This window comes from Mirounga leonina, unplaced genomic scaffold, assembly GCF_011800145.1.
Source record: "Mirounga leonina isolate KUSES-001 unplaced genomic scaffold, KU_Mleo_1.0 Mir_114, whole genome shotgun sequence".
Taxonomy (NCBI): Eukaryota; Metazoa; Chordata; class Mammalia; order Carnivora; family Phocidae; genus Mirounga; species Mirounga leonina.
Window position 1 is genome coordinate 19,029,108 of NW_023270265.1, and position 27,869 is coordinate 19,056,976.

The following is a 27,869-nucleotide window of genomic DNA, read 5'->3' on the forward strand; positions in this document are numbered from 1 at the left end:
TGGTGGTGGTGGTGGTGGTGGTGGTGGTGGTGATGATGGTGGTGGTGCCACCACCACCTTTTACTAGTAAAGCCACTGTATTCTACTCATTGCCTGGAAAATAGAAATCATAAAGTTACGGTGTTACACTGACAAGAGCTTATTGGAATTGTAGAAGTTTTCAACCCTGGGACACAGGAAAGTTTTTAATTGATATCGTCTATACATGTTCACAGAGATATGCTCTAGATCAGGAATTGGCAAACAATAGCCTAAGGGCCAAATCTGGTTTGCTGCTTGTTTCTTAAAAAAAGTTTTATTGGAACACAGCTATATCCGTTTGTTCATGTGTTGTTTTTGGCAGATTTACCCTCTAAGAGCAGAGTGGAGTTACAACAGAAACCATAGAGTCCACAAAGCCTAAAATATTTACCATCTAAGCCATTACAGATAAATTTTGCCAACGCTTGCTCTAGGTAATGCTTCCAAATTGTACAACCATATAATTGAAGAACTTTAAGGGCCATTAGAGATTATGTAACCCAAGTCTAAAACAATGCTCTAGATGGGTAGACCAGGGCTCATGAAGTGCTTAGCCAATGATCTTAACTGTTTGCTGTGATTTTCTTTTCCTTTTTAAAAAAGGAAGATTTTTCCCATGACATTTTTTATCATGGCAACATATACATAACATAAATTTTACCATGTTAACCATGTTTAAGTGTATAGTTCCGTGGCATTAAATACATTCATATTGTTGTACAATCATCTCCACCATCTATCTTCAGAACTTTTTCACCTTCCCAAACTGAACCTCTGTACCCATTAACCTAACTCTCCACTCCTCCTCCCCCACCTAGTCCCTGGCAACCACCATTGTACTTTTTGTCTCTATGAATTTGACTACTCTAGATACTTCATATGAGTAGAATCATACAGTAGTTGTCCTTTTGTAACAAGCTTATCCATAACTTTTTTTAATTGAAGGAAATGTGCTATACAGAAACAAGAAAATTCTTATCCCTGACTTATTTACCACTTGACTTGGCCCAAGGTAAGCTGATCAACTTTAATGTCCTCAGCTCTTAAAATGGTGCATTTTAGTATCTTTCTCTAAAGAATTCAATACAGTGTCATGGTATTAGTCAGCTATAGTAAAAAAGAAAGATCTTAAAATTTATAGTAGAATAGTCACAAATATTAATTTTGCAGTTTAGGTATTTGCTTCCAGCATTTTGGTATAAGGGAACACAAATGAATACTCAGATAGTAACTTTGTGGGCATTGGAATCAGAGTCAAAGGTGAAGGATGATAATCCAGGTCTCATAAACCACTGATGGGTAGGATCAGAGCATACTTCTCTGGTGACTAGTTCAGAGTTTGCCAAATTCAGTGTCTCCCTGTCCTAGACAGTGCTGCCTGTGCACAGCTCACATCTTGCCCTTTGCTCATCATTCTTTTTCTATTTACATAAAGCTACTCCAGATGGGGTAAAATATAATTGATTATGTTTTAGTTTACTGTCACATTTCAGTTCTGCCCCCACCCTCCCAAGACTATACCCAGGTCACTCAATTGGAATTTTGAGTGTTCATAAAACTCTTTAGACTTTGGTGTACATCCTATTCCTTGATTTCATCTTGAGTAATTTAAGTTGTGATTTTCATATTTTACTCATTTGCCACTTAGAGAGTAACCTTATTTTAAAATTCTTAGAGGGCAAGGAAGGGCAACTTGCAGCAAAGTTAGGTAACTAAGTGTTGCTTCCACATACATCCTCAGAGCAAGTAGATCATACTAAGGCATTTGTCCTAAGTATTTGTTTGTCATTAGGTCTTAAATTATGTCTTCTGTTTTATTGCTGTTTTGTCCAAATAGTAGGGAAGGGTACAGATACAAAATTCTTAAAATTAATTCAGTGTTTGTTTGCTTACTGTGTATTAAGTGCATTGCTGGTATTATCTCCTACAATCCCCTTAAAAACTCCTGAAATATGTACTTTTATTATATCCATTTAAGCGATGAGGAAACTGAGACACAGAATAGTTCTTTGCCCTATGACATATAGCCAGTAAGAGATTGTGCCCGGGGCACCTGGGTGTCTCAGTGGGTTAAGCGTCTGCCTTCGGCTCAGGTCATGGCTCCAGGGTCCTGGGATCAAGTCCCGCATGGGGTAGGGGGTGGGGGGTCCCTGCTCAGCAGAGAGTCTGCTTCTCCCTCTGCCCCTCCCCCCTGCTCCTGATCTCAATCTCTCTCTCTCATATGCTCTCTTTCTCTCTCAAATAAATAAATACAATCTTTAAAAAAAAAAAGAGAGAGAGAGAGAGAGATTATACCAGAATTTGAATGCTGGCAGTCTTGACTGCAAAGTCAGATTTCATTTATTTGCTTGTTCATCTGTTCATTCATTTATTCACAAATATTTAATGAGATCCTGTTATGTTTTAGAATTGATTCAAGGGATACAGCAGTAATGATAAATCATGGAGCTTTTGCTGTTAACCACTTTTCTATGAACCATCTTGTATTCTTCTTCATCATCTAGTCTAAGATGCTTGGATGCTAGTGCTTTTTTCAGCTTCTCATCAAGAAGCTATTAGGAGGTTTTGGTAAGTGGTGGGAGCTTTTCCAGTGAGCTAGGATAACCCCTTTCAGCAGACACAAATGAAGAAACCATTGAAGACAAATGTTGTTTCTTTCTTCTTGAACTATCACAGACAAGTTATCATAGCTTCTGAAACTTCTGTAGGGTTTATCACCCTGAAGGCCAAGAATTAAGAGTATCTACCTTAATGTCGCCCTGGTTTAATTTAGGCCAGTATTCTCTTAGTTTTCCTGCAAACCTGGACACAAAGTAATCAGTATCTTAGTCATTAAGTCTGAATAGTTGAAGACAGTATGAACACACTAATTTGCTTTTTGTTTTCAAGGGTGTTTTTTGTTTTGTTTTGTTTTGTTTTTGGTCCAAGACAGAATTGTGAAGTACAAGAGAGAAGGTTGTCTTTGGTGGTTTGCTTTCCTCCTCTTTGAGTTATACTTCCCTTCCTCCTGCTGCTTCCCCCACCTCCCAGCCAGCAAAGTGTTATAGTTAATATCCTGCTCAAGTATGAAGTCTAACTAAAGCCTCCTGTCCTTCCCTGGCCTTTCTCCCTTCCTTTGGACTAAGAAGTCTACTAATCCTGGTGAGCTAGGAACCCATAACTCAAGTGATGGCTCATGAGGACTTGACTGTGACCCTGCCTGGAGATTTTGCATTTTAATGGAAAACATTACGTTTCTGCTACCCCTTCACTGGAGAGGAGTAAATAAAGATTTAACACACACTTCTGCAATGTTGAACTAACTCAAATTATTACACATTTGGGGGGAATTAGTTTTCTTTGTGTGTCTTTGAATTGCTTAGTGTGAAATATTTAGGCTTTCCCATCTTGTTTTTAAAAATTGGGTGTGATAAATATTGAGTTCGGAGGAAGAAATACTTTGTGACCATTGCATGCCTTACTTTATACTGTGTCCTAGATCCATTGCCTTGCCTGGAGTGTCTCATTCATCCTGTAAACTATCTCAGCATCCAGGACCTCTGCTGGGTTGTACAGGATTACCAGGTACTATTCAACTGCTGGTGGTCTGCAAGATTGCCACTTATACCTTATATTTTTACAGTCCTTTACAGTTTATAATTTAAGAAACATTTTTTCACTTATCCTCTCATTTAATCTTCTATATGTTCATTATAATAACACACAAATATAGAAAGAAAAGACCAGTGATTACGGTAACATTAATCTCAGTTTTCTTTTTCTTTTCTTTTTTTTAAAAAGATTTTATTTATTTGACAGAGAGAGATAGCGAGAGAGGGAACACAAGTAGGGGGAGAGGGAGAGGGACAAGCAGGCTTCCCGCCGAGCAGGGAGCCTGATGCGGGGCTCGATCCCAGGACCCTGGGATCATGACCTGAGCCGAAGGCACACACTTAACGACTGAGCCACCCAGGCGCCCCTAATTTCAGTTTTCTTAGGAAGAAAATGAAGCCAAGGGAAGTTAGGTGACTTACCCTGACTGAAAACCAGGTTCTCTTGCTAGGTCCAGTGTCCCTTCCTCTAAACTACAGCTACCTGTAAAATGAGGACTTTTTCAAATCATGTGCCTAGACTCCTCTGGTATTTGAATGTTTATGTCACTAAATTTTTATATTACACTTGCCCCATTTGAATTTCATATCATTTTTTTGGTAGGGCTTTTTTCCCTAACTTTTCTATAATCACTCCTAACTTAGAATTATCTACATTCAGATTTGATGAACTATTCTTAGTTTCTGCATGTCAGTCATTTGTCCATTGGTGATCCTGAAGGATTTAATCTGAACTCCCAAAATAAGAATTGTGGTTTTGTCATGTTTTAAAGTATCCATAGCCCTGATGATTGGAGTAAATGCAGTTTTTTTCTTATAGTCTGTACCTATTTTAGTTACATTCTCTGTTCTTCCAGTATAAATGGAACTTGCTCCAGCCAACTGTTGAAATCGCAGTTAAGAAAATACAGCTAGTTTTTTCTGCCTCTCAAAAGAGGGGGGGAAGAAAACAAGTTTTGTTAGTCTGTCTTTTTAGCATAATGTATTTAAGGCACTTTACAATATTTATTTAGCTAGTTGCACAGTCTTTCATAGACTAATCTTGTCCCTATACCTAACGCTATTTATCTGTACTCACTTTTAGGTATATTGACTTAATTTCTTTTTTTTTTTTTCTGGCTTTCTCATTTATTTTTCATATTCATAGCTTTTAGTATTTTGCCTTGCAGCCTTTATTACTGGCAGAGTCTTAAGCATGCAGGACTAATTTCCAGACCACCAATAGCACTCCTTCTTTCAGCTGGGTTTTTGTCACTTAACACTTTATTAATAAATTTGGTGTATTGCTCCATAATTGTTTCTTGTGGATAAGTCTCTATTCCCTGTTGTGATTTTAATTAGTAGTCTTAGATGGCAAGGATTATGCCGAACACATCTTTGGAAAGATCCCTCCAAGAAGAAACCAGAGAAAGAATACACAGAATATGTCTTAGAGTGCATGCAAATATCCAGCTTTCAGTCAGTATTTATTTGAATGCTTACCATTGTGCCATCCATTCTGCTAGTGAAGCGCAATCAAGCAATGGGTCCCCTGGGCTTACACACTAGTAGGAGGTTAACCAGTTAATTCAAGACAGTGTGATGTGGGACTTGAGAGAATAAGTTGAGTTGTAATGTATGTATGTGGTATATGTATATCAAGGAAGCTCTTCAACACCATCAAGGTGTCTGGGAAGGTAGCCTTTGATATCGTCTGATACCTGAAGGATAAACAAGAGTTGACCAGGGGCGCCTGGGTGGCTCAGTTGGTTAAGCGACTGCCTTGGGCTCGGGTCATGATCCTGCAGTCCCTGGATCGAGTCCCGCATCGGGCTCCCTGCTTGGCAGGGAGTCTGCTTCTCCCTCTGACCCTCCCCCCTCTCATGTGCTCTCTCTCTCATTCTCTCTCTCTCAAATAAATAAATAAAAAATCTTAAAACAAAAAACAAGAGTTGACCAGATTCAGCAAGGGTGGGGAGGGGTGAGGGAATTGGGACAGGATGCTCATTTGAAGGAAATAAGACCCATCTTTCTAGCTAGAGGGTAAAAATGTATATTGGCACTGCAGCATAGAGTTCCAGGGAGAGGCTGTAGAAGTGATGGGGATCTGTAATGGGCTTACTAAGTGTTTGGGTGTTAGCCTAAGAACAAGGTTTTTGTTTTGGTTGTTGTTTTTTAAGATTTTATTTATTTATTTGACAGAGGGAGACACAGCAAGAGAGGGAACACAAGCAGGGGGAGTGGGAGAGGGAGAAGCAGGCTTCCCGCCGAGCAGGGAGCCTGATGCGGGGCTCGATCCCAAGACCCTGGGATCATGACCTGAGCCGAAGGCAGATGCTTAACGACTGAGCCACCCAGCTGCCCCTGAACAGGGTTTTTTTTTAAGCTGGGGAGCAGCATGATCCAAGTTGTAGTTAGTCCTCTGGCTATGCTGTGGGGAATGGTTTGACAGATAAGAGCTTTAGCTAAAAATTCGTTGAAGTAATGGAGGGTAGAGATGATAGTAATCTCAACCAGAGTAGGTTAAGTGGAAGGATTCAAGAGACACTGTCCTTGAGAATTATTGATTGCAGGAGAGGGGTGCATTAAAAGAAAAAGAGACATGGCTGAGGTTGATTAGAGGTCCTTCGGTTCTGTTCCCTTTTCATTCCTCCATCACTGATTTTAGGTAGTCATAGATTTTGAGCTGTAACATCCATGGCTATAAAATAAATACATTTGGGCCCAGGGGGACACTTTAAATTTTAATATTTTCTAAAATCTCTCTAGGAAGACTTTAGATTACAGAGGAAAGTTTTATGTTAGAGATATTCTATATAAAAAGATTAAATAGCATACTGAGGTATATAAAATAATTTACAATAATGAAAAAGCCATCTCATTTAATATCCCAGGGGAAATGTAAAGTTCTAACCCTATTTTTAAGCATTGTGCTATTAAACATCAGTTCATTGATAATATATTTATTAGCCAAGGACAGAATGTGAACTTTTCAGTATAGAATTATCCATCCATTACCTAGCCTTAACTGAAATAAAAATCTAGACATAAACTATAAAGTAATGAAAGTGTTTGTTAGGTATACAGATAGTTCCAAGTAGTTTCAAGGGTTATCAAGAGCCATTTGTGGTTCCCTGGGAGAGTCTGGATCAATGATCAAATGAAACCAGTTACTGCTTTGGGATTATGCTTCTTTGGTAGGAACTCACCAGTGGCAGTTCCCTCCTAAATACCATATAGGCAGTTATTTCCCTCTCTCCTTTCACCCATTCTTCTCTCCCTTTGTTCCTTGTTTTCTTTCAAGTTAATTTGTTTCTTACCAAACCTCCCTTAAAATCTTGGACTTATGGGCCCCTGGGTGGCTCAGTTGGTTAAGCAACTGCCTTCAGCTCGGGCCATGATCCTGGAGTCCCGGGATCGAGTCCCGCATCCGGCTCCCTGCTTGGCGGGGAGTCTGCTTCTCCCTCTGACCCTCTTCCCTCTCGTGCTCTCTGTCTCTCATTCTCTCTCTCTCAAATAAATAAATAAAATCTTTAAAAAAAAAAAATCTTGGACTTACGAAGTTCCCTTGAGAAGCGTAAATGATATGGAACTGGTACCTTTGTTTTGGTCTTGGCTTTACCAAAAGCAGGTCTGTGATTATGAACTTGCCACTTCTCAGGATCTTGGTTTCTACATTTGTAAAATGAGAAGGCTGAAGTAGATTCGTGATTAGGGGAATCCCAGTGATGATTCTTTTATCTGCCTTTTTTTTCCCGAGTCCTGTATATCCAGTTGCTTCCAGGCCTTTGTTTATTTGAGGGTCCTACTCATACTTGAGATTTGTTACCAGAGCCACCCTCTCAGATTCAGGCTTCTATGGTTTGTTGCAGCCCCACCGTCAGAACCAAAGGACTAAAACGTGAGTTACTGGAAAGCATTCCCAGGTGGGGTGGTTGCTGAAGAGGGAAAAGGAGAAACCACTGAACATTTTACTACAGATTGTGCTACCTCCAGGGACACGAGGCACACATTTCCTTGCAAAGGTTGTAATTCTCTCTCCCACCCCCAAGTCCACCATTTGCAGTTTGGGTTATAGCAGTGCCACTTCTACACCTATCCTCAGGTCCTGCTCTAGCATATTCCTCACCCCTCCTTCCATTGCTAAGGAAAGCCTTCCTAATATCCATCCTCAAGCTCATTTCCTCAGGGAATGCTGATTAGCCCCACTTACTGTCCATCACCAATCACATTTAAGCCCCCCCTTTGTTAAGTGTTATTCTTTAAAATAAGTTCAGATGCAAAATAGGAAAATGCCAATTTATAATAGTATATTCAGTAGTGTCTTCCATTGTTTGAAACAGGGTGACTTTCCACATATCGATCTGTTTAGTCTCCGAGATGAAAGATCCGAAATTACCCTTCACCTATAAAGTCAACCAAACTTGTTTTCTGTACACATTGTGATTAACTTGACTTATTGAAGCCGATCCTAGCTTAGAAATTGGCATGTATGCTCTTGCAAAATGGTTCTTATAAGGACTGTAAAAATGTGGTCCTTGAAAGCTGTTTGAGAAAATGTATTGCTCTTGCTGTGATATTAGCAATGGTATTTTTTAAATGTTATGTCCCCTCTACATAAGTTTAAGTATAAATTGGATATTTTTTAAAACCTTTCTCTACTTCTTTGATGTATTCAGATTTAAAATAGATCTTGGAACACCTGTATGTTTGCTGGACTAGTGGTTGTTGGGTTTGTTGGTTTACCACTAGAACCATCTCCACAATCTATCCCTCTGATAAGGACCGTGGCTCCTGTCAATAGGAGATAAAACAAATACTTTGCATCAGTCCCCCACCCCACCCCCAGTACTGTCAGTTCCCCAGCCCCCACTGCTCTCACTTCTGCAGAAGCAAAGATGATGTAATTACAACACCTTTTCCTCTAATCCATAAATTGAAACCACCCTTTACTGATTCCCTTTGGGATGTTTGTTTTAACTTTTGTTTTACTGGTGGAGACCACACCGATTTGCCTGCTACCCTAGGATTACTTGATTGCAGTCTTCTAAGAAGCAAAGAACCGGGTCTAATTTAATGTTTAGCAAAATAGTGGTTGTGGTAGAAATTTGTAAGTTTGGGGAATGCAGTAGAATAGGATTGAATGACGTTAAGGAATCCTTTAGTGCATGCTTTTGAATAAATCTTTAGCAGTGAATGGTCTCTTGTAGATCTCAGAGCCGCTAGAAAGAGAACTGGGGTGTTTGTTTTGAACCTTGCAAATAGTAATAACTCTTTACCTTTCTACTCATACCCCCACCCCCACCACGCTTCTGCTTGCTTACAGTTGTCAACGATACCCACCCCAGAGTAGTAAGTTTGTTAGTGATTTTTACATAAGGTGCAAATCAAGCAATGTCTTCGTCCCCGCTGTGCGCAGATGGGACTAGCTTGGGGAAGACGCAGCTGAGCAGTTTCTCAGGGTGACTCATTATCAACACTGACCGTTGCTTTTAAATCCACCGGGGAAAATGTAGCAGACATTGTTATGATGAAAACAACCGGGAGGGGTGGTGGCGAGGAGAAGAACCGAGATAAAATTTGGCCAAGGCTACGTGTCGCCCTGAAGCCACGGCAGCGGGCGGGCGGGGCGGCCAAGGCACCTGCGAGGAGCGCGGGCAGGCGGGCGTGGCCTGCGGGCGTGGCCGGGGGCGTGGCCGGCCGGCGGCGCCGGCGGTTGGAAGGGGGTGGAGTTGCCCTTGGAGGCGGCACCGGCCCTGGGCCCCGAGGCCCGCCGCGCCCTATCGGGCCCGAGCCGAGTGGCCCCGCGGAGCCGGCGCGCTCCCGCCTGCAGGGGGAGGGCGGACGGGGCGCGGGGACCGGCCAGGCCGCGGCGGGCGCTGTTTCTCTTTCACTTTCCTTCCCTCTGAGGCCGGCGCGCTGGCGGGCGAGGAGCGGCGGCGGCGGCGGCGGCGGCGGCGGCGGCCGCGGGGTAGGTGCCGAGCGGGCTTGAGAGGCGGCGGAGGGGCCCCGGCCGCCCCCGCACTCCCCGCCCGAGTTTGCGCCCCGGGCGGGAGCGGCACCTCCAAGCACCTGCCGCGGCCGGCCTTGCCTGGAGCTGGGAGAGCCCCTTGGGGACGGGGACGGGGGTGGTCGGGGCGGACCTGGGGCTTCGGAGCCGCGTCCTGCCCTCGCGCGCGGAGAGGGCGGCGGGCTGCCGGCTGCCGGCTGCCGGCGCTCGTCCCCGGGAGAGGCGGCGCGCCTTCCCCCGCGTAGCCCCGGCGCGGCCCGAGCGGCGCGTCCTCCGGGCCCGGGCCCGCGCACCTGCCGGGCGGGCGGGGCGGACTGGTGCTTGGACCGCCCAGGGCTGTGCCGCCGGGTCCCGCCGGAGGACGCGGAGAAGTTCCGTGCCGCCCCGTCACTGCAAGCACTTGCTTCCTTTAATTGTTTGGTGACAGGACTCTGTGGCTTACTCCCTTCATACCACCCGAGGTCGGGACCGTGCATTTCCTCTTTCAGAAGACTTTCTCTGAACTCTGGAGCTTCCTGGCAAACCTGTGGAAAAGGCAGGGCCGCTAGTCCCGATGTATAGAGGAGAAGCCGAGACCCAGGCATGGATATTAAATGCCTTACTGAAAGGTCATACAGGGCTAAGGACCAGAACCCAGACCCCCTTGGCTGTTATTTATGCTCCTTTTGTGTTACACCCTCGGCACAACTTTCCTGAGCGGGTAGGATCTCACGCAGAACCTACTCCGTGCACATTCTTAATGGAGATGTGTCCATGGAATGATGCCTTTTGCCTCTGTGGTTGCTTTGTATCTGTGAGTTAACAGCTGAGATAGGAGGAAAGTTCCTGTTTATAGGATTAACTTAGGAAATCAGTACCTTCTTTCATGCTGTGTTTTCTCGGAGAACACATTTGTTTGTAAGAAACCTTTTAAACTTTATTTTTTCTTTAGCAACCCCATGTAGCAGCCAACAATGCTAAACATTTTTGGAAAAAAAAAATAATGACGTTTAGCTTTTACTGTGTGCTAGCTTTATGTATATGGTCGCATTTAATCCTCACCACTCTAGGGAGCTGGCACTTTTATGTTTATTTTATAGTTTAGAAAAAAACATTTAGAGGATAAGTAACGTAGCCCAGGTTATACATTTACTAAACATGATTGGTTTCTATCAAAGATTGTATAGTCCAATAGAGGACATAAAGAATGAATGTAACTATAAATCAAAAGGAAAATGTAACAAAAGAGAAGTAAGGATTAAACCCGAGAAGAGAATATACTGAGGATAACTTTGGAGAAGGGTTTCCAAAGGATATAGGTAGGATTTAGACAGAAGGGCTTGTTGGACAGAGGGTATATAGACCCTGCAGAATGGACTGTGAGAGCGTGATCCTTTCAGTTTGCGTAAAGAAAAGTGTTGAAGGGTATGCTAAGGTCAGCCTGTGCAAGGTCTTATATGGAAAGCTAAGGAATTTAAATGTCTTTCTGTTTGTAAGAGGACCCAAATGTGATAGAATAAAATAAAGCTGGTAGAATGTAAGATGGACTGCAGGTGGAGAGGTAATATTCAAGTAAGGGTGGCTATGGATGAAATGAAAAAGAACATCAACTTGATTTCACTGACTGGATGTGGGGTACAAAATGGAAATAGGAAGCATATTGGTAGAGGGGCGCCTGGGTGGCTCAGTCGTTGAGCGTCTGCCTTAGGCTCAGGTCATGATCCCAGAGTCCTGGGCTCCCTGCTTGGCGGGAAGCCTGCTTCTCCCTCTCGCACTCCCCCTGCTTGTGTTCCCTCTCTCGCTGTGTCTCTCTCTGTCAAATAAATAAATAAAATATTTAAAAAAAAAAAGGAAGCGCATTGGTAGAGAAACTTGTATTGGCAAGAACTCCTAATAGAGCAGTCAAGCAGATAGCTAAAATGCATTACTGAAGAGGTAAAGATATCAAAACTGGAATTAATCACTTTGGGTGTCATTTGTATAGAGGTGATAGTTAAGGCTCCAGGATTGGATGAATTTGGCATTATCCTGAATTAAATCATAGCAGGTTTACAAATTAATGTGACAGTAAGAGACATGTTCTATTCACCCATTTGCCCAGTTTGGAGCATGTAATGCTGCTAATATGTTATTAATATACTATGAGGAATTTGACACCTTTTTCTCTTATCTTTTTAAAATACTGTGGAAACAGATATGGGAAAGCAGAACCACCAAAAGGAGTGATGACCAGCGATCTCATGATAAATCTGGATGTTAGTTCTCATGCCTCAGGACATCCAGTTGGGAACTCCACACCAGCTCCTGGGATCAGACTTCATCCACTTACTACCCCTCTTTGCCTGAACTACTAAAGCCAGTCCTAGCTAACCACGAATGGCTACCCAGAGGAAACACTTGGTGAAAGATTTCAATCCTTATATCACCTGCTACATCTGTAAAGGGTACCTGATCAAGCCAACTACAGTGACGGAATGCCTCCATACCTGTAAGTATTCTTTAAGTCCTTTACCCATCAGAAGTTATGGGTTACACTAGTTCTTTTAAAACTACCACATTTTGTTTTTATATCTAGATTTTCACTTTCAAAACGAGTATTCCAAGAATCATCCTAACTTTGAATTTATTTTCAGGATTGAATTTGTCATTGGGATACCGGTGGCATGAAATTTTTCTTGTATTATTATATAATAGTTGACATTTATCTAATTTTAATGTTCTAAAAATCACAAACGTGTTATTGTTTATAGTTTTTAAAAAGTGAACTATTTTAGGTTTTTTATTTTTAAAAATTATATTGAAGGAATTGATCTGCTCACAGGTTTTGTTTGGGTATGCACACTTTAATTCATTGGCTTTTTTAGATCCTTTATTGAGGTATGGTTGACATACAAAAAAACTGTACATATTCAATGTATACAACTTGATGAGTTTAGAGATAAGTATAGACCCATGAAACCATCACCACATCTATGCCATAAAGCTATCCATTACCCCCAAAAGTTTTCTCCCTTGCTCTTATTATTATTATTTTTGTGACACAAACACTTAAATTCTACCCTCTTAGTAAATTTTAAGCATACAACACAGTAATATTACCTATAGGCTATTCTGTGCAGTAGATCTCTAGGACTTAATCATCTATTTAACTGAAATTTTGTACCCTTTGACTAAAAAACCTGCAGCCTCTGTGTCATCTGGGAACTTGTTAGAAATGCACATTATCAGGCCCCACTTCAGAATTACTGAATCAGAAACTCTGGGAGTGGGCCCAGCAGTCCGTGTTCAGTAAGCCTTCTAGGTGATTCTGAAGCATGATCAAGTTTGAAAATCTCTGTTCTAATATGATCATATCTGTGGAACTCATATCAGGTTTCTTTCTCACCTGGCCTATCAGTAGAAGAAGGTTTGGTGGATCAATGGTGGTGAGGTTCATGCATGTGTAAATCTTTCCAAGTTATGGTGATATATGTTATCTTTGGGTATTACTGGCTTATGCTATTCAGTTAGCAATTAACTGTGAACTATCTTGAAATATTAATTTACTGTTGCCCTGTATCATTATTTAACTTGAATGTTTGCCAGTTAAATTATCATCGAACAAATATTTATTGAATACCTACTGTGTGCCAGGCACCATCCATTTCCAGACAGAAAGGATACAGCAGTGAACAAGATAGTCAAAAATCTATGCTCTCGAGAAGTTTAACATTCTAGTGGGTGAAACTGATAATAAACATGTGCCATGTTAGATAGTGATAAATGCTATGAAGGGAACAAAGAAGGGTTGTAGATAGGATGTTATTTTACACAGAGTGTCAGGGTTGACCTCTTTGATGACATTTGGACACAAACCTGAAGGAACTGAGCTCTGTGGCTATATATATGGGAAGAGCATTCTAGACAGAGAGAAAAGCAAGTATAAGGCCTTGAGGCAGGAATGTCCTTGGAAGGTTTATGCAACAGCGCGGTCACTGCAGGTCAGCTGAAAGATTATAGAGTCTTCAACCAGAGTAACGAGGTGTGAGATTGGAACCTGGGAAGAGTGATTGGATTGTGGATGTATTTTGGAGGAAGGGCCAATGGATGTGGCTACTCTAGGGCAAGGCCTTTCTGTTATACTCCATGTTTCTTGCTATACTATCCATGGTACCTGGACACGGTCCACGGTCTGTTTTGTTTTGCTCCTTCTAACACTTGTGCATTATTTTCATGTTTGGATTTCTCCAGCAAAAACTGTCAACTCTGGAAGATGAGAAGAAGGCCCAGATTCTCCAGTTTCTGCCTTTCTAATGCAGATTTTATATCTGTTTTTCTGAAAGAAAATTTTCTGTGGGGCATAATGAAATCTCAATTTAAATGCCCCTTTTTTGGAGGAAAACAAAAGATTCCAGAAGTATAAACAGGTTATAAGCAAGGGCTATGTTTATGTTTGCAATAGCAGTTTAAAGTCTAAAGGGGTAAGTGACAGTTTAACCACACAAGTCATCTTAGCCTGAAAAACTCCTTGGCTGTCATCAAGCCCCTTTACTGGGAGAGAATGTACATGGCCAAAGTGGAATTAAAAGACAGTGGTGAATCATAAATGTGACCTTTATCATCAGCAGGAGTACAGAATAGTAGAGTAAATGATGGAGTCAGGTAGTCAACCTCGTGTCTGTGGAGACCTGAGGATCCTGTAGTACTCATCTTTGTGCACTTTCTGGTCCCTGGATTTCTGGTTATTATTTTGTTTGTATTTATATTAAGGCTTGTAGGCAAAAACTATCCTATTTGCAAAGTATCCTCCTATTTGTAATGATAAAATAAACAGTACTGTGAAACAATGTTCCTCAGTCATTGGTTGGGTCTTTGATCTTACCCAGTTTTATGTATAATGTGGGTCAAATATAATGATACTGTGATTTGAGATAGTATGAAATAGAAAAGTCAGATGGCCAAATGGGACAGGAGAAAAGTGAGAAATGTTAAGTGACAGTGTAGTACACCATAATATTTTTTATCTTGATTTAGGCAAATAAAAAGAATATCTTATTAAAATAACTTTGTATAAATACTATGAATTTGTGAGTTTTTACTGTAAGTAAAGAATGAGTAAAACATAGTTCTTATTATGAAATTCATAATAAAATATAAAGATTTTAGTCTTACTGTTCAAATCTGAAATACATAAGTGGAACTTTATTATTGGTGAGCAAAACCAGACATGGAGTCTGCCCTTCTGGACTTTCTGGTCAAATGAAGAAAGACAGAGTAATCAAGTTAAGAAATATATGAAATAACTGTGGATGCTGATAAGTGTGATGAAACTAATAAACAGAATGATATAATATCAGGTATGGGTCAGGATATTGCAGCAGAATGGCATGCAAGAGAAAAAACTAGAGTGCTTTTTGAAATTTCTAAAGCCATAGGCCTTGGCCTTCCTGACAAGGACATGAGTATGCTTGGGCCTGGCTGCAGTAGAGGTGCAATGGGGTGGGAGGTAGGGATCATGAGTGGTTCTCCTTGCTTTGATAGGGATAAATGAAGTTACTTGACTCTTCCTTCAAAATACCCTGCAAATGCGTTTAATCTCTTCCTCTCTCCTCCTCAAATCAGATAGGTTGATGCTCTCTCATTCTCCCATTGAGAAATTCTGGAGCTAACGTTGCCTGGCTGGCTTCCCTATCGATGTACAAAAAAGGGCCAACAGGACCAGCAGGATGACTGACTGTAGTAGCCCTTGATGTTGTTAACACTAGAGCTGTGTGGAAGAAAGAGAAAGAGCCACTTAGAAGGATGGGAGAGGTAGAGACGGCAGGGCAGACTGAGTCCCAGGCTCCTGGCAAGGAGTTGCAAAAAAACAGAAAAACAAAACAAACGCTTATAAAAGCCCCATCTTTAAGTAGACTCATACCTCACCTGTTAACACCATTTCTCTTCAGCAGGCTAAGGACACTTGATAAAAAAAATAAAATTTTAAAATGAGGTAAAAATTAAAACAGAAATGAGTTTTAGCTTTAAATGGTCACTTCATGCTAGATGAATTAAATCCACATTAACCATGGTTATATGTCTGTGAGATAATTTTAACCCAAACCAAAAAACCTAAGGAAATAAACATGTCTACCCAAATAATAATTGAATTACTTAAAATCATTAGTTGTCAGGTACTTTGCTAGCCACTGGGGTAGAGTGGTAAAAAAGACAAATTTGGAACTTAAACTCTATCAAGAAAAACTTCTCATAAGCCAAGAAGAAATTTCTACATGTGTATTTGGATCTTTTTTTTTTTCTGTGTGATCTCATCTACTCTGGGACTTCAGCTGCATGTGCTGATGTCTCCCAAATCTTTATTTCTGGCATAGACCTTTCTCCTGAGTTTCAGAATCCTATTGGATGGGCACTTGGATGTCCTAAAGCCACCTGGGGCTCAGCATGTCTAAAAATGAATGAATGGGATGCCAACACTCAGTTATCCCAAACACTTGACTCCTTTTATCCTCCCTAACAAAATGGGGACCAAGTCCTGTCTGGTCTCTCTGTTTAATACCTCTCAAATCTGTGCCTTCACTTCCACCCCCCTTGTTACTGTTCTGTCAGGCCCTCATTACTTCTCACCAGTCACTGCAGCCCACTTCTAACCTGTGTCAAGGTGTGATCATTTAAAACAGCTACTGTCTTCATCACTCACTTTTCAGCCACCCCAGAATTTCCTAAAGATATCCTAGTGCCCTCAGGAGAAATTAAAGCTACTTCGCTATGCCCACCACTTTCTCCCTTACCACCTACTGCACACACATGTACATACTTGGTTCAGCTCTGTGTTCTGCTTAGAATGCACTTTTCCTGTATGCCCAGCTAGCCATTACCCATCCTTTAAAACTCATCTCCTCCAAGATATGCCACCTACCTGTTACCACAGGCAAATTTGGGTTACATGTATCCTTGGTACCTGGTACTTGAGTGCTTAATAAATGATTAAATGAATAAATAAATGGCCAGTTTGTTGATTATTTTACTGTTTTTCCTTTTAAAGATTCACATGCAGTAATAGGTAGCTTGAAAGGCATATAGGCAATGTCAATTAGGAATTATGTCTTTTGAAAAACTGTCCTCTACAACATAGGTGGAAGCCATGCAGGTCTTACGGAGAGATGCTGGATTGGAGACCAGAGATTGGCAGTTCTAGATTAAAGGATGCTCTGTCTCTTGCACCAGGATCCTCAGAAACTTTCTGAGGTTGCTTAGAGTATGTTTGCTTGTGGTTGTATAGGTTGGTGACTTAAAATGAAGGACTTTTCACTTAACCTAAAAACAAAGGAGCTTTGTTCCAGCAGCTAAAATGTGAAGAATACAGTGCATTGGTTCTTAACTCTTTTGTGGTTAGAGGCCTCTTTAAGAATTTGATGACTCTTGCCTCCGGGAAAAAAAAAAAAGAAGGTTCTAGACATAGAAATCTGTGGTACAGGAAAGGAAGGCTTTCTTCTTTGTGCCCTTTCAGAGATTGTGGCAGTAATCCCTTCACTAAGAACGAATTGTTTGGGAAAACGTTGTTGTACTTAGTTTTTAACTTATGCAAAGAAGATAGATTAATTGATAATTAAGTATAGTTGATGTGACAGTTAAGGGACTTGGTGATTTTATGTGATAGTAAACATGAAGGAACAACTTAATCAGAAAATGATAAAATTTAGGTATGACTAACCATTTATTGTCTTGGAACAAGTCTTATAAAAACACAAGTATTTGAAGGTACAGAGATGTCTTGATGTGTAGATGTTCCATGTTTAAAAACCTTAGGCTACATACACTTGCTATTCACAGTGCAGTCTCCAGACTAGCAGCATCCACCAGCAGCAACATCATCTGGGAACTTGTTAAAAGTGTAAATTCTTGGGCCTTACCATAGATCTGCTGAATCAAAATCTCTGGGGAGAAGGCCAGAAATCCATATAATAAGAAGCTCTTCAGGTGATTCTGTGGTGTACGAGTTTGAAAAGCACAGCTCATGACCAGACATTTATAATACTAGAATACTTCAGCCAGGCAGTTTATAATCAGACAGTAATTAAATCATACTGTAATTAAATCATTCCGTAATTAAAATAAATGCTAATAAAAGTTAAACTAATAGCTGTTATTTATTGTTTGTTGTATTTGTGGTCATGAGCTTTACATTTATTATTTAATCTTCCCAAGAACCCTTCTAGTTAGGTGATATTATTTAATCATTCAACAGATGTTTATTAGCACCTACATTGTGCCAGTCATTCTTCTAGCCTGTGGAAACACAGCAATAAGCAAGACCAGCCTAGTCTGTGCCCTCCTGGAACTTGTGTTCTAATAGGAGAGACAGAAAATAAGCAAGTAAACAGTATCATTTCAGATGTTATGTATAACAAATGCTATGAGAAAAAAATAAAACAGAGAAAGGTCTTTCTTGGGAGTTACCATTTGAGCAGAGACTAAAATAATAGGAAAGAGCAAGTTGTGAGAAGGTTTGAAGGAAGAGTATTTCAGATTTTGTTCCAGTATTTTTCAGAGGCAGGACTCAGAAAGGTTAAGTAACAAAGCTAATAAATGCTGGAGCTGGGTTCTGAATCCTGGACATCTGACTCTGGCATATCTTCATAATAAATTATGACATTTTCCTATGTTTTCTTTTTTCTGCTTTCTTCAAGCAAACAGGTGAATTTAAATATATATATATATATATGTATATATATATATATATAATATAGCCTCTTCCAGCTATGTTTGCATGACAGTATACTTGTCATTATGTACCCAATCATGATATGAATTTATTAATTCTGAATAAATAGCCATTATAATGAAGAAAAGATATAAATTGAATTTTCCAATAATGTATTTTTTATAAAAATCAAATTTTAGGGCCAAGACTTGTTTTTAGAATAAAAATCAAAGGCCTAATTAGAAATTATATTTAAAGTCTCAATAGGTTGCAAGTACAGTGTTTCAGGATTGTATTAGAAATGAGATCATTGGTACACTGATGTTATATGTTTCAAACAATATTTTGGCAGAAACTAGTCATTCATTCATGAAAGTGATTATAGTATTCATTTTGATGATTCTTTTTAAATAAAGAATAATTATAGGTCTTAAACAGTCTAGGTGTCTATTATTAGCAATAATGCTAAAGAAAAATTAAATTTATGGTTCTTTTAGCTTTTGAAACTGCATTAGATAGTAAAAAATGTTTAAACAGTTGAGCAAAGCATCATAGTGGACACTCAAAGACTAAACTAGGGGATAACATTAAAAAATGAAATTGTCTTATATTGGCTTCTGAGAATAAATTATATATAGGTCATAATCATTTGGAACTGATAGCACTGATGGATTAAGAAAAAATATGTGCCCTAAAATGTGTAATTATTCAGAGTTAGAAATCATGTTTAGTGTATGGGTATGTTTAGAGTCTAGCACAGGGGCACCTAAGTGACTCAGTCGGTTAAGCGTCCAACTATTGATTTTGGCTCAGGTCATGATCTCAGGGTCATGAGATTGAGCTGTGCATTGGGCTCCATGCTGAGTGTGGAGCCTGCTTAAGATTCTCTCTCCCTCTCCCTCTGCCCCCCAAGGCCCACTAGCATTCTCTCTCTGTGCCTATGTAAATACAGTTTATTTAAAAAAAAAGTCTGGCACAGTGGTTGAATGTAAACGTTATGAATAAGTACAGTTCAAACATGTAGAAAAGACAGAAGATAATTTCTGTTTGGATACTTTGAAGACTTAAAAAGCTACTGATGTTTTATAACATACTGGTTTTTACCAGACTACTATATTGTTCTCTCAGAATGCTCAACCACTGAATTTATTTACTCAGCAGAAAATTATCATTGTATTTTAGAAAACTAAAACAGATTTTAATTTGTGTTGAATTAACTCTTTTTTTAATTGTCAAAAAAATTTACTGGTAAACTCAGAATCTCTTCCCTTACCTAAGTTGAAAATGTAGGCTGATTTCTAACTTGACTACAAAAGGACACTATAGGCCCTAAAATCCTGCCTCCCTCTGTGATTCCTAACCCTTGTGTCCTTGTTTATTCCATAAATATTTACTGAGCACCTCCTCCTCCAGGTACTATACTGGGCACCCGGGACACATGAGGCAGTATAGTAGGCAATAGGTAAATCATAGTGTATAGTGGAAGATGCTAAATGCTGTAGAAAAAAAGAAAGTCAAGCTGGGTAAAGGGAATTGGGCAGTCAGTGAGATGTTACAATTTAAAAAATAAGCCTGCGTTCAGGAGACCTCATTAAGTGACATTTGAACAGACTTAAAGAGGTGAAGGAGTTAGCTAATCACATATCCGAGGGAAGAATATTTCAGGTAGAGAAATAGCAAGAACAAAGGCTCTAAGGCAGGCATGTGCCTGTCATGCTGAGAAATGGTCAGGAGGCCATTGTGGCTGGACGGCAGTGAGTGAAGGAGAGTTGGGAAAGGTAATGGGGTGGATGTGGGCCACAGGCACAGTGCACAGTTCTCGTAGGGCCGTTTTAAGGATTTCGGCTTTTACTCTGAGAGAAATGAAGACCCATTTCAGCAGGGTTTTGAGTAGAGGAATGACATGATCTGACTTATATTTAAAAGCATCATTCAGACTACTACTGGAAAATGGAGCTGTTAGGAATGATTGCAATAAGCCAAGCAGGAGGCTGCTTACACCAGTGTGGTGGTGGTGGTGGTAAAAGTGGTCAGATTCTGGTTCTATTTTGAAGGGAGAGTTCTATTTGCTAATGAACTGTCATTAGGAAAAAGGAATCAAGAATAACTTCAAGGGGTGTCTGTGTGGCTCAGTTGGTTAAGTGTCTGCCTTCGGCTCAGGTCTTGATCCCAAGTCCTGGAATCAAGCCCCACATCGGGCTCCCAGCTCAGTGGGGAGCCTGCTTCTCCCTCTGCCTGCCACTCCCCCTGCTTGTGCGCTCTCACTTTCTCTCTCTCTGTCAAATAAATAAATAAAATCCTTAAAAAAAAAAAAAACAACTTCAAGATTTTTGGCCTCAGAAATTTGAAGGATAAAGATAATCATCAAATCATATAGGAAAAACTGAGGGTGGAAGATCAGGTAGTTAATTTTTGGAAAATGAATGTAAGCTGTGAGACATCCAAAGAGCGAGCTAGTTGGGAGGTGAACATATGAGTCTGGAGTTTATGAGCATATAGTTTGTCAACAATGGAAGCCCCAAGGGAATGAGTGTAAATAGAGAAGGTGAAGGACTGACCCTGGGGCTTTAAGAAGGAGAGGAGTAGGCATGAGTTTGGAGGAAAACTGCATATCATGTCAAGGAGGAGGAGTCGACTAAATCAGTTGTGTTGAGTAGGATGGGACTGAGACTAGACCTCTAGGTTTAGCTACATGGAGGTCACAGATAATCTTGTGGAGCAGTTTCCATGGAGTGGTCAGGAGCGAAAGTCTGGATAGGTGTGAGAGGATGGAAATTTCTTAATTTCCAGGAAGGTTTTGATAATTATACTGTGATTATATATGTATTTAACCTTAATGAAGGTAAAGAAAGGGTGAAAAAATTTGGAAGAGAGGTGTTGGGGAGTGAGTGTATGTACCTCTGAAATGGAGTGATAGCTCACAAGGGAAGTAGGTAGGGTCAACAGAAGTTTTTTGGTTTTTGTTTTTTAAGGTAGAAACATAATATGTTTGAATGTTGATGGGAATCTCAGCAAAAGACATAAGTGAAAGCGGAGAAGCACTGGAGCAATGTTCTTGGGTCATTGGGAGGGGATCTAGTGCACAGGCAGAGATTGGCTTTAGATAGGCACATGAATGTTTTGGAGATAGGCAAGAGCACAAAGTATACATGTGAGTAAGTAAATAGATGTGGTGGTATAAACTCTTTGTTTCAGTTTTTTTTTTCTTTTTTTCCTTTTGCTTTCAGGAAAAAGGAAGTGAGGTCATCAGTGGAAAGTGAGGATGGGGAGGAAATGTTGGGGATTTGAGGAGAGGAGAAGGTATGAAGTATTAGCAAAGAGCATAAGGGACTTGGGGCATTGAGTGTGACTGCCCAGCAGATGCAGCACCCACTGGTGTTCATGGTCAAGAATTTAAGGTGAGAGACCAATCAGCATGGTGCATGTGTTTCTCCCAGTGTTCTGCTATAATCCTGTAGAAGCTGAGTATGTAGAGAGTTGGATTTAGCCAGAGTGTAATAGTTTAAATGAGCCAAGTATGCTGAAATAAGAGACAGACAGAAGGGGTGAAATAGAAAACAGCAGAGCTATTCAAAAACATGTGTAAGGAAGTGATTATTTTGAATGATCATGAAATTTCTGTTGATAAGGAGGGGAATGAGGGCGGCCCTGCACTGACTGAGCTACCAGACTCTACCTTGACCTTGGAGTGGTACTTGACTCTTAAACCTGTCTGTGGAAGTGGGGTAACCTTTCCAGCCTTTCTGCGCCTTTTGGTCTGTTTGGTCTAAGATCCCACTACCATGCTTAAATCCCAAGATTCTGTCCTGACCCTCTTCAAAAAACCCTGCTTTGCTGCCTGTTCCTCTGTCCCATAGAGACAATAATAAAGCATTCAACTCAATAGAAAGGAATGCTGTCCTTAGTGTTCTCCATGAAATTGCAACTCATGTAAGCCTTTAAAAGAAATGTGCCATGTATAACATAAGAGAAATAAAGATATTTATTAGTTCCTTATGTAAGTAAAACCAGAAGACACTGTCTCATAGAAGCAAATTATAGCTATTCTGGAAAACTTTTATAAAAATGTCAGTTTCACACATTAAGAATATGTATCAAAAGCAGGAAACTGATGCCTCTTCTCTTTGCAGATGACCACGGTTTACTTATAGACTGTTAGCAGATAATAGATAAATGTTTCAAAGGCAAACTGTATCAAGTGAGTGCTATCAAGAAGGGCATATAAAGATAGTGATGTGCTTAAGGAAAGAAGAAAAAGCATGCTTCTATGTTAACAGATAAAACTAACACATTCAGATGATTTTAACAAAGGAAGTCAGCATTTGATTATTTTCAATAAACAGGGCGTTACTAATGAATGACTACACCAAGGACATGAAAGAAAAGAATATTGTTTTATTATCAGTGATAGCAGAATTAGTGCTCATGAAGAGAAATTTGTGTAGATTACTTGTGTCATCAAAGCTGGGAAGCTAGCTCTCTGTAATACATAAGAGATGTGGGTGGACCATACACCCAAGATAGCAACAACAAATGGTCCTTGTACCTGTTGTGAAGAACCCCCTCCACCAAGAATTTGAAAATAAGGGCGTCTGGGTAGCTCATTCAGTTAAGCGTCTGACTCTTGATTTTGGCTCAGGTCATGATCTCTGGGTCACCAGATCACTCCCCGCCCTCTGGGCTCCAGGGTGGGTGTGGAGCCTGCTTAAGATTCTCTCTCTCCCTCTCCGCCTCCTCTCTCTCTCTCCCCCCTCTTACTCTCCCCTCCCTCTTTGTCTCTCTCCCTCTTTCTCTATCTCCCCCTCTCTCAAAAAAAAAAGAATTTGAAAATAAGAAAGTAGGATGGTACCCCTTGTAGTTAAACTATGAAATCAACAGATGATCATACTTCAGAGGAGGTATGTGCAAAGTGATCAGGAAGAGACAGAACATGGTAAGGCCTAGACTGGTGGGACTATGCTGGGAATTATATTAAACATAGAAGTTAAGGAAGGAATGGATAATGGAGACATGTTGGTTAATCTTGGACCCTCCACCCCAGAAAAAGAAATACCACACATGTAGAGATCAGCAGTTTCCATTCAGATGAAGGAGTGTGTCATAAATATCATACTTGAATTGCAAGACTATCTCTAGGGTGGACATGGCTGCAGAGGATTAATACCAACACATGATAGACATTTCAAGTTCCATTAGGAAGATCATCTGTTATTTAAGATGGACACATGAAACTAATCATAGTCTGATGCCATTCAATATTCAGTTACTCCGATTCTCCCCCTTATTGTTTCATGCTCATGCAGTGATCTAATATATAGTGATAGCTCACATGTACTGGATATTTACAAGTTCTCCAACACTCATTTATACATTTTACATATATTATCTCATTTAATCTTCACAAGAATCCTGAGAGATAGGAACCTTTGCTATCTCCCTTGTACATAAAAACATAAAGTAAGTGATTTGCCTAATGAGAGAACTGGAATTCAGATCCAGGCAGTCTGCTTCAAGATTATTATTTTTTTTTTTTTTAAGATTTTATTTATTTATTTGACAGACAGCGAGAGCAGGAACACAAGCAGGGGGAGTGGGAGAGGGAGAAGCAGGCTTCCTGCCGAGCAGGGAGCCCGATGTGGGACTCGATCCCAGGACCCTGGGATCATGACCTGAGCTGAAGGCAGACGCTTAATGACTGAGCCACCCAGGGGCCCCTCAAGATTATTTTTATCTAGAACAACTTTGCTGTACTACCTGGCTTCTCACGTAAATCTGCATTATAAGGAAAGAGTACATTAATCCCATATTCTTGTCTTCCTTTTTTCTTTTTTTAAGAAAATTTAAGATTTTTAAAAAAATCTTTTTTAAGATTTTATTTATTTATTTGTCCGAGAGAGAGAGCACACAAGCAGGGGGAGCAGCAGAGGGAGAAGCAGGCTCCCCGCTGAGCAGGGAGCAGGGAGCCCGATGTAGGACTCCATCCCAGGACCCTGGGATCATGATCTGAGCCGAAAGCAGACGCTTAACTGACTGAGCCACCCAGGCATCCCAATCCCATATTCCTTTGAATATGTTTTATCCTGTGACAGTACTATTTCCTAATGGTGAATAATAAAGTGACTTCTGACTGAATCCTTGGTCAGGATTTCCTAGTTCTTTTTTGGCTGCCTCAGTGAGAGAGCTTTGCAAAGTTAGAATCCCGGTGCTAATCTCCCAGAGATTCAGATTTAATTGGTCTCGGATGTGGTTCACGAACCTGTTTTTTTAAAAAAATCTCACTGGTGATTGTGGTGATTTGAGAACCACTGCTTTTTTAAAAAACATTTTTATTGAGGAATAATTGACATACGATATTGTATTAGCCTTAGGTATATAACATAGTGATTTGATGTTTAGAAATGCTACGAAATGGTCACCACAATAAGCCTAGTTACCATCTGTCACCGTATAAAGTTGTTACAGTAATATTGACTATATTCCTTATGCTATACATTACATCCCATGTCTTACTTATTTTATAACTGGAAGATCGTACCTCTTAATCCCCTTCACCTATTTCATTCATTCCCCCCTCCCCACCTTCTTCCCCTCTGGCAACATCAGTTTGTTTCTCTACCTATGAATCTGTTTCTGTTTTGTTTGTTCCTTTTTATTTTTCTTTTTAGATTCCACATATAAGTGAAGTCATTTGGTACTTGTTTTTCTCTAACTTATTTCACTCATCCTGTAGGTCCATCCATGTTGTTGTAAAGGGCAAGATTTCATTCTTTTTTATGACTGGGTAATATTTTATTTTATATCTATACACTCCAGAAAAAGAAACACTGCTTTAGGTGACAAATGACTCTTACTATATTAATTTGTACAACAATCTAGTTCAATATATAAGAAATGGTCAAAGGAAAGATTCGGTCTTAGTAAGCTTTAGGCAGAAGTTTAATGCTGTTTGTGATGGGCTAAACATAAACATCAGTTAAAAATATGAAATCTTAATGCAGGGACCAAGTGTTATTGACATTAAGATGTGTTGCATTAGGCCTGGAGCTGCACAGCTTGAGGATGGAGATCGCCTCTGCTACACAGCTGACCAGCTGTGGGCCGCCTGCTCAGGTTCTCCAGTACTGCATTTCTCATTTGCCAAAGGGGGTGGTAAAAGTCCATCCTATAATCCACACAAAGCCTTGAGCCCAGAGCCTGATATTTGGTTAGTGTTTAGTAAATGTTAGCACTTGTTGCTATTTAGGTGTTTTTCCAACTAGGGATATCTTTGGTGAGCCGAACTCCCTTTCTGACTCAGGTATTTCTTGTGGCTACAGCACCTGTCTGTAGTAGCTGGTGAGAGTGAAAACTCTAGTTGGTCTTCATACACAGTCTTAACCACAAGCGGGGACTTTTTCAACATCTTTCTTGGACCAGTTGAATCAACCAGTGCAGCTGTTGAGCAGTTAGAAAGCTTTGTATTAAATCTTTAAGATATTTTAAAAATTAGTTTTCCAGCTAGTACAAACAAAATTATAAACTAAGAATCAAAAGTCAGTTTTGTAATGATGGGTTTTTTAAGCATCTAAGGGAAAGCAAATCCTCCTTTTACTTTTTTCAGTTTCACTGAAATTCTGGTCTGGATTTTCTCAGGTTCTAATTCATATTAGGTTGTGCTTTATTTAACAGCTTTCAAAAGCATGTGGAAAATGTATTTTCTACAGTTATTTTTTTTAAAGGAATAAATAAGCTGCTTAAGGGGGTTATTTTGTGCAAAATATTTAGCTTAAAAGGAGATCTAATTCTACAGACAGACATTTTTCAGGTTCCCAAATTAAGGGATAAGGCATTCTTTTTCTACATATTATAGGCCTATAGAAATGAAATTAGAAGAAAATGTGTCACATAGGCATGTGTTAGTTAAGAAAATGGGCTCTTGATTCAAACCCTGGCTTTTCTTACTTACTCGGTGATTTTTGGCAAATTACTAAAGTTCTGAGTTTCTTCAGCTGTTAAGAGGCCTAATAATATTATCTAATAGGGTTTTAATGAGGGTCAAATTATTAAATAGTGTTGAATTAAATGAAGCATTTAGGGTGGTGCCTGATACAGTTGGTATTTTTATATAACATTCTTTTCCTTTGTAAAGTTAAAAATCTTTAAAATTTGACATAAAATTTGTGATTTCATATCAGAAAACCTGGATTCAAGTCTCTGTGCTGCCATTCATCAGAGTAGGCAGGTAACCTAGCCTGTGGAAACCTCTTCTTCATATTCAAAAGTAGAATAAAGTACTGTATCTCAGATGTTGGTGTGAAAGATAAATTCACCCCCCAGTGGGGCTTTCTGCATCCCTCTAAAACAGCACTCGTTCAGTAGAAGTAAAATATGAGCAACTAGTGTAGTTTTAAATTTTCTGGTAGCCACATTTTAAAACAAGAAACAAATGAAATTAATTTTAATATATTTTATTTTATTCAGTACGTTTAAAATATCATAACGTGATTAATATAAAATTGACGAGATTACTTTTTTCATGCTGAGTCTTTGAATTCTGATGTCCAGTTTACACTGAAAGCACATCCCAACTTGAACTAGCAGTATTTCAAGTGCTCAGCCACATGTGGCTAGTGGCTGCCATATTGGACAGTCCAGATCTAGATGCTGATGAAGATTCCTCATCAGCATCCTTGGGCACTGGTGCTGCCTTCACCGTAAGCAGTGAACACAGCCTTATTCTTGAAATTATATGCGTGTCTGGATGGATGAGCCTTATATTTCTTCCTTTAGCAACCTAGATTAGTATCTTAGGCCCTGGGAAGAGAGGCTTCTTCCCTTAGTCTTTTGGCTGACCTGGATGAGGACTTGCTCTGGGCATGTCACGTGCCTCTATTTGGGCCAAGGCTGGTAGACAGCCAGGAATTCCTGAACCCTTTGAGTATGATAAACCTTTTGAACCACAAGGATCAGAGCTCCAGGGTCAGATCAGAGATTCAGGATAGGATCAGCCTTTGTAATACTCTTCATTCTTGCCTCTTATCTGTCCTTTTTGCCTTCTTTCCCAAATTTCAGAGACTTATCTAGTGTCCCGGGAAAAGAGCAAATACCAGCAATCTTTTAAAAGAATTCAGCTTCTCTGTTCTCCACTTCAGTATAGCTTACCAAAAAAGTCCTCCCTTCCCAAACATTGACTTTTTAAAAGACATGAAGAACCTTTCTGGGGCCAAGAGATTTGGAAGACAGAGGAAGTATTCATATCTAAGCCCTTTAATTTTTAAGGTTTTCTGATACTGTCTTTCATCCAAATTTGAGAATTTTAGGGAAGGGCTATTGTCCTTAAAGCTGTATGTAATGGTAAAAAGAGGTAGAGAAAATGGGATTTGGGTGTACTTACCCAACAAAAAAAATCTGCTCACATGTCATCTTAGAAAGTCCTCCCGTAGCCACTCTAAAACGGCTGCTGGTGCTTAATACTCTATCTACCTTTTGTTTGCTTGTTTGTAAATATCACATGTTACTAACTAAAATTCTTTGTTTGCCTTTCCAAATAGAATGTAAGCTCCATAAAGGTATGGACTTTGTTTTGTTGATCTCTACATCCCCAACTCTTAGTACAGTGCATGGCCTTCAG

General features: G+C 40.0%; 1 protein-coding gene across 5 annotated transcripts in view; it reads left to right on the forward strand.

Moving 5' to 3' along the window:
* Positions 1-27,869, forward strand: part of PCGF5 (polycomb group ring finger 5) — a 117,222-nt gene that overhangs the window by 39,965 nt on the left and 49,388 nt on the right. For 2 of the 5 annotated variants that reach the window (XM_035024915.1, XM_035024931.1), the window contains exon 2: positions 11,774-12,067. In XM_035024915.1, the coding sequence (XP_034880806.1) occupies positions 11,956-12,067 (112 nt within the window). In that variant the 5' untranslated portion in view covers positions 11,774-11,955. Of the gene's footprint in view, positions 1-3,065; positions 3,586-9,538; positions 9,562-11,679; positions 12,068-27,869 lie in introns of those variants that run through there. The other 3 variants (XM_035024907.1, XM_035024922.1, XM_035024940.1) reach the window with 3 other exon arrangements.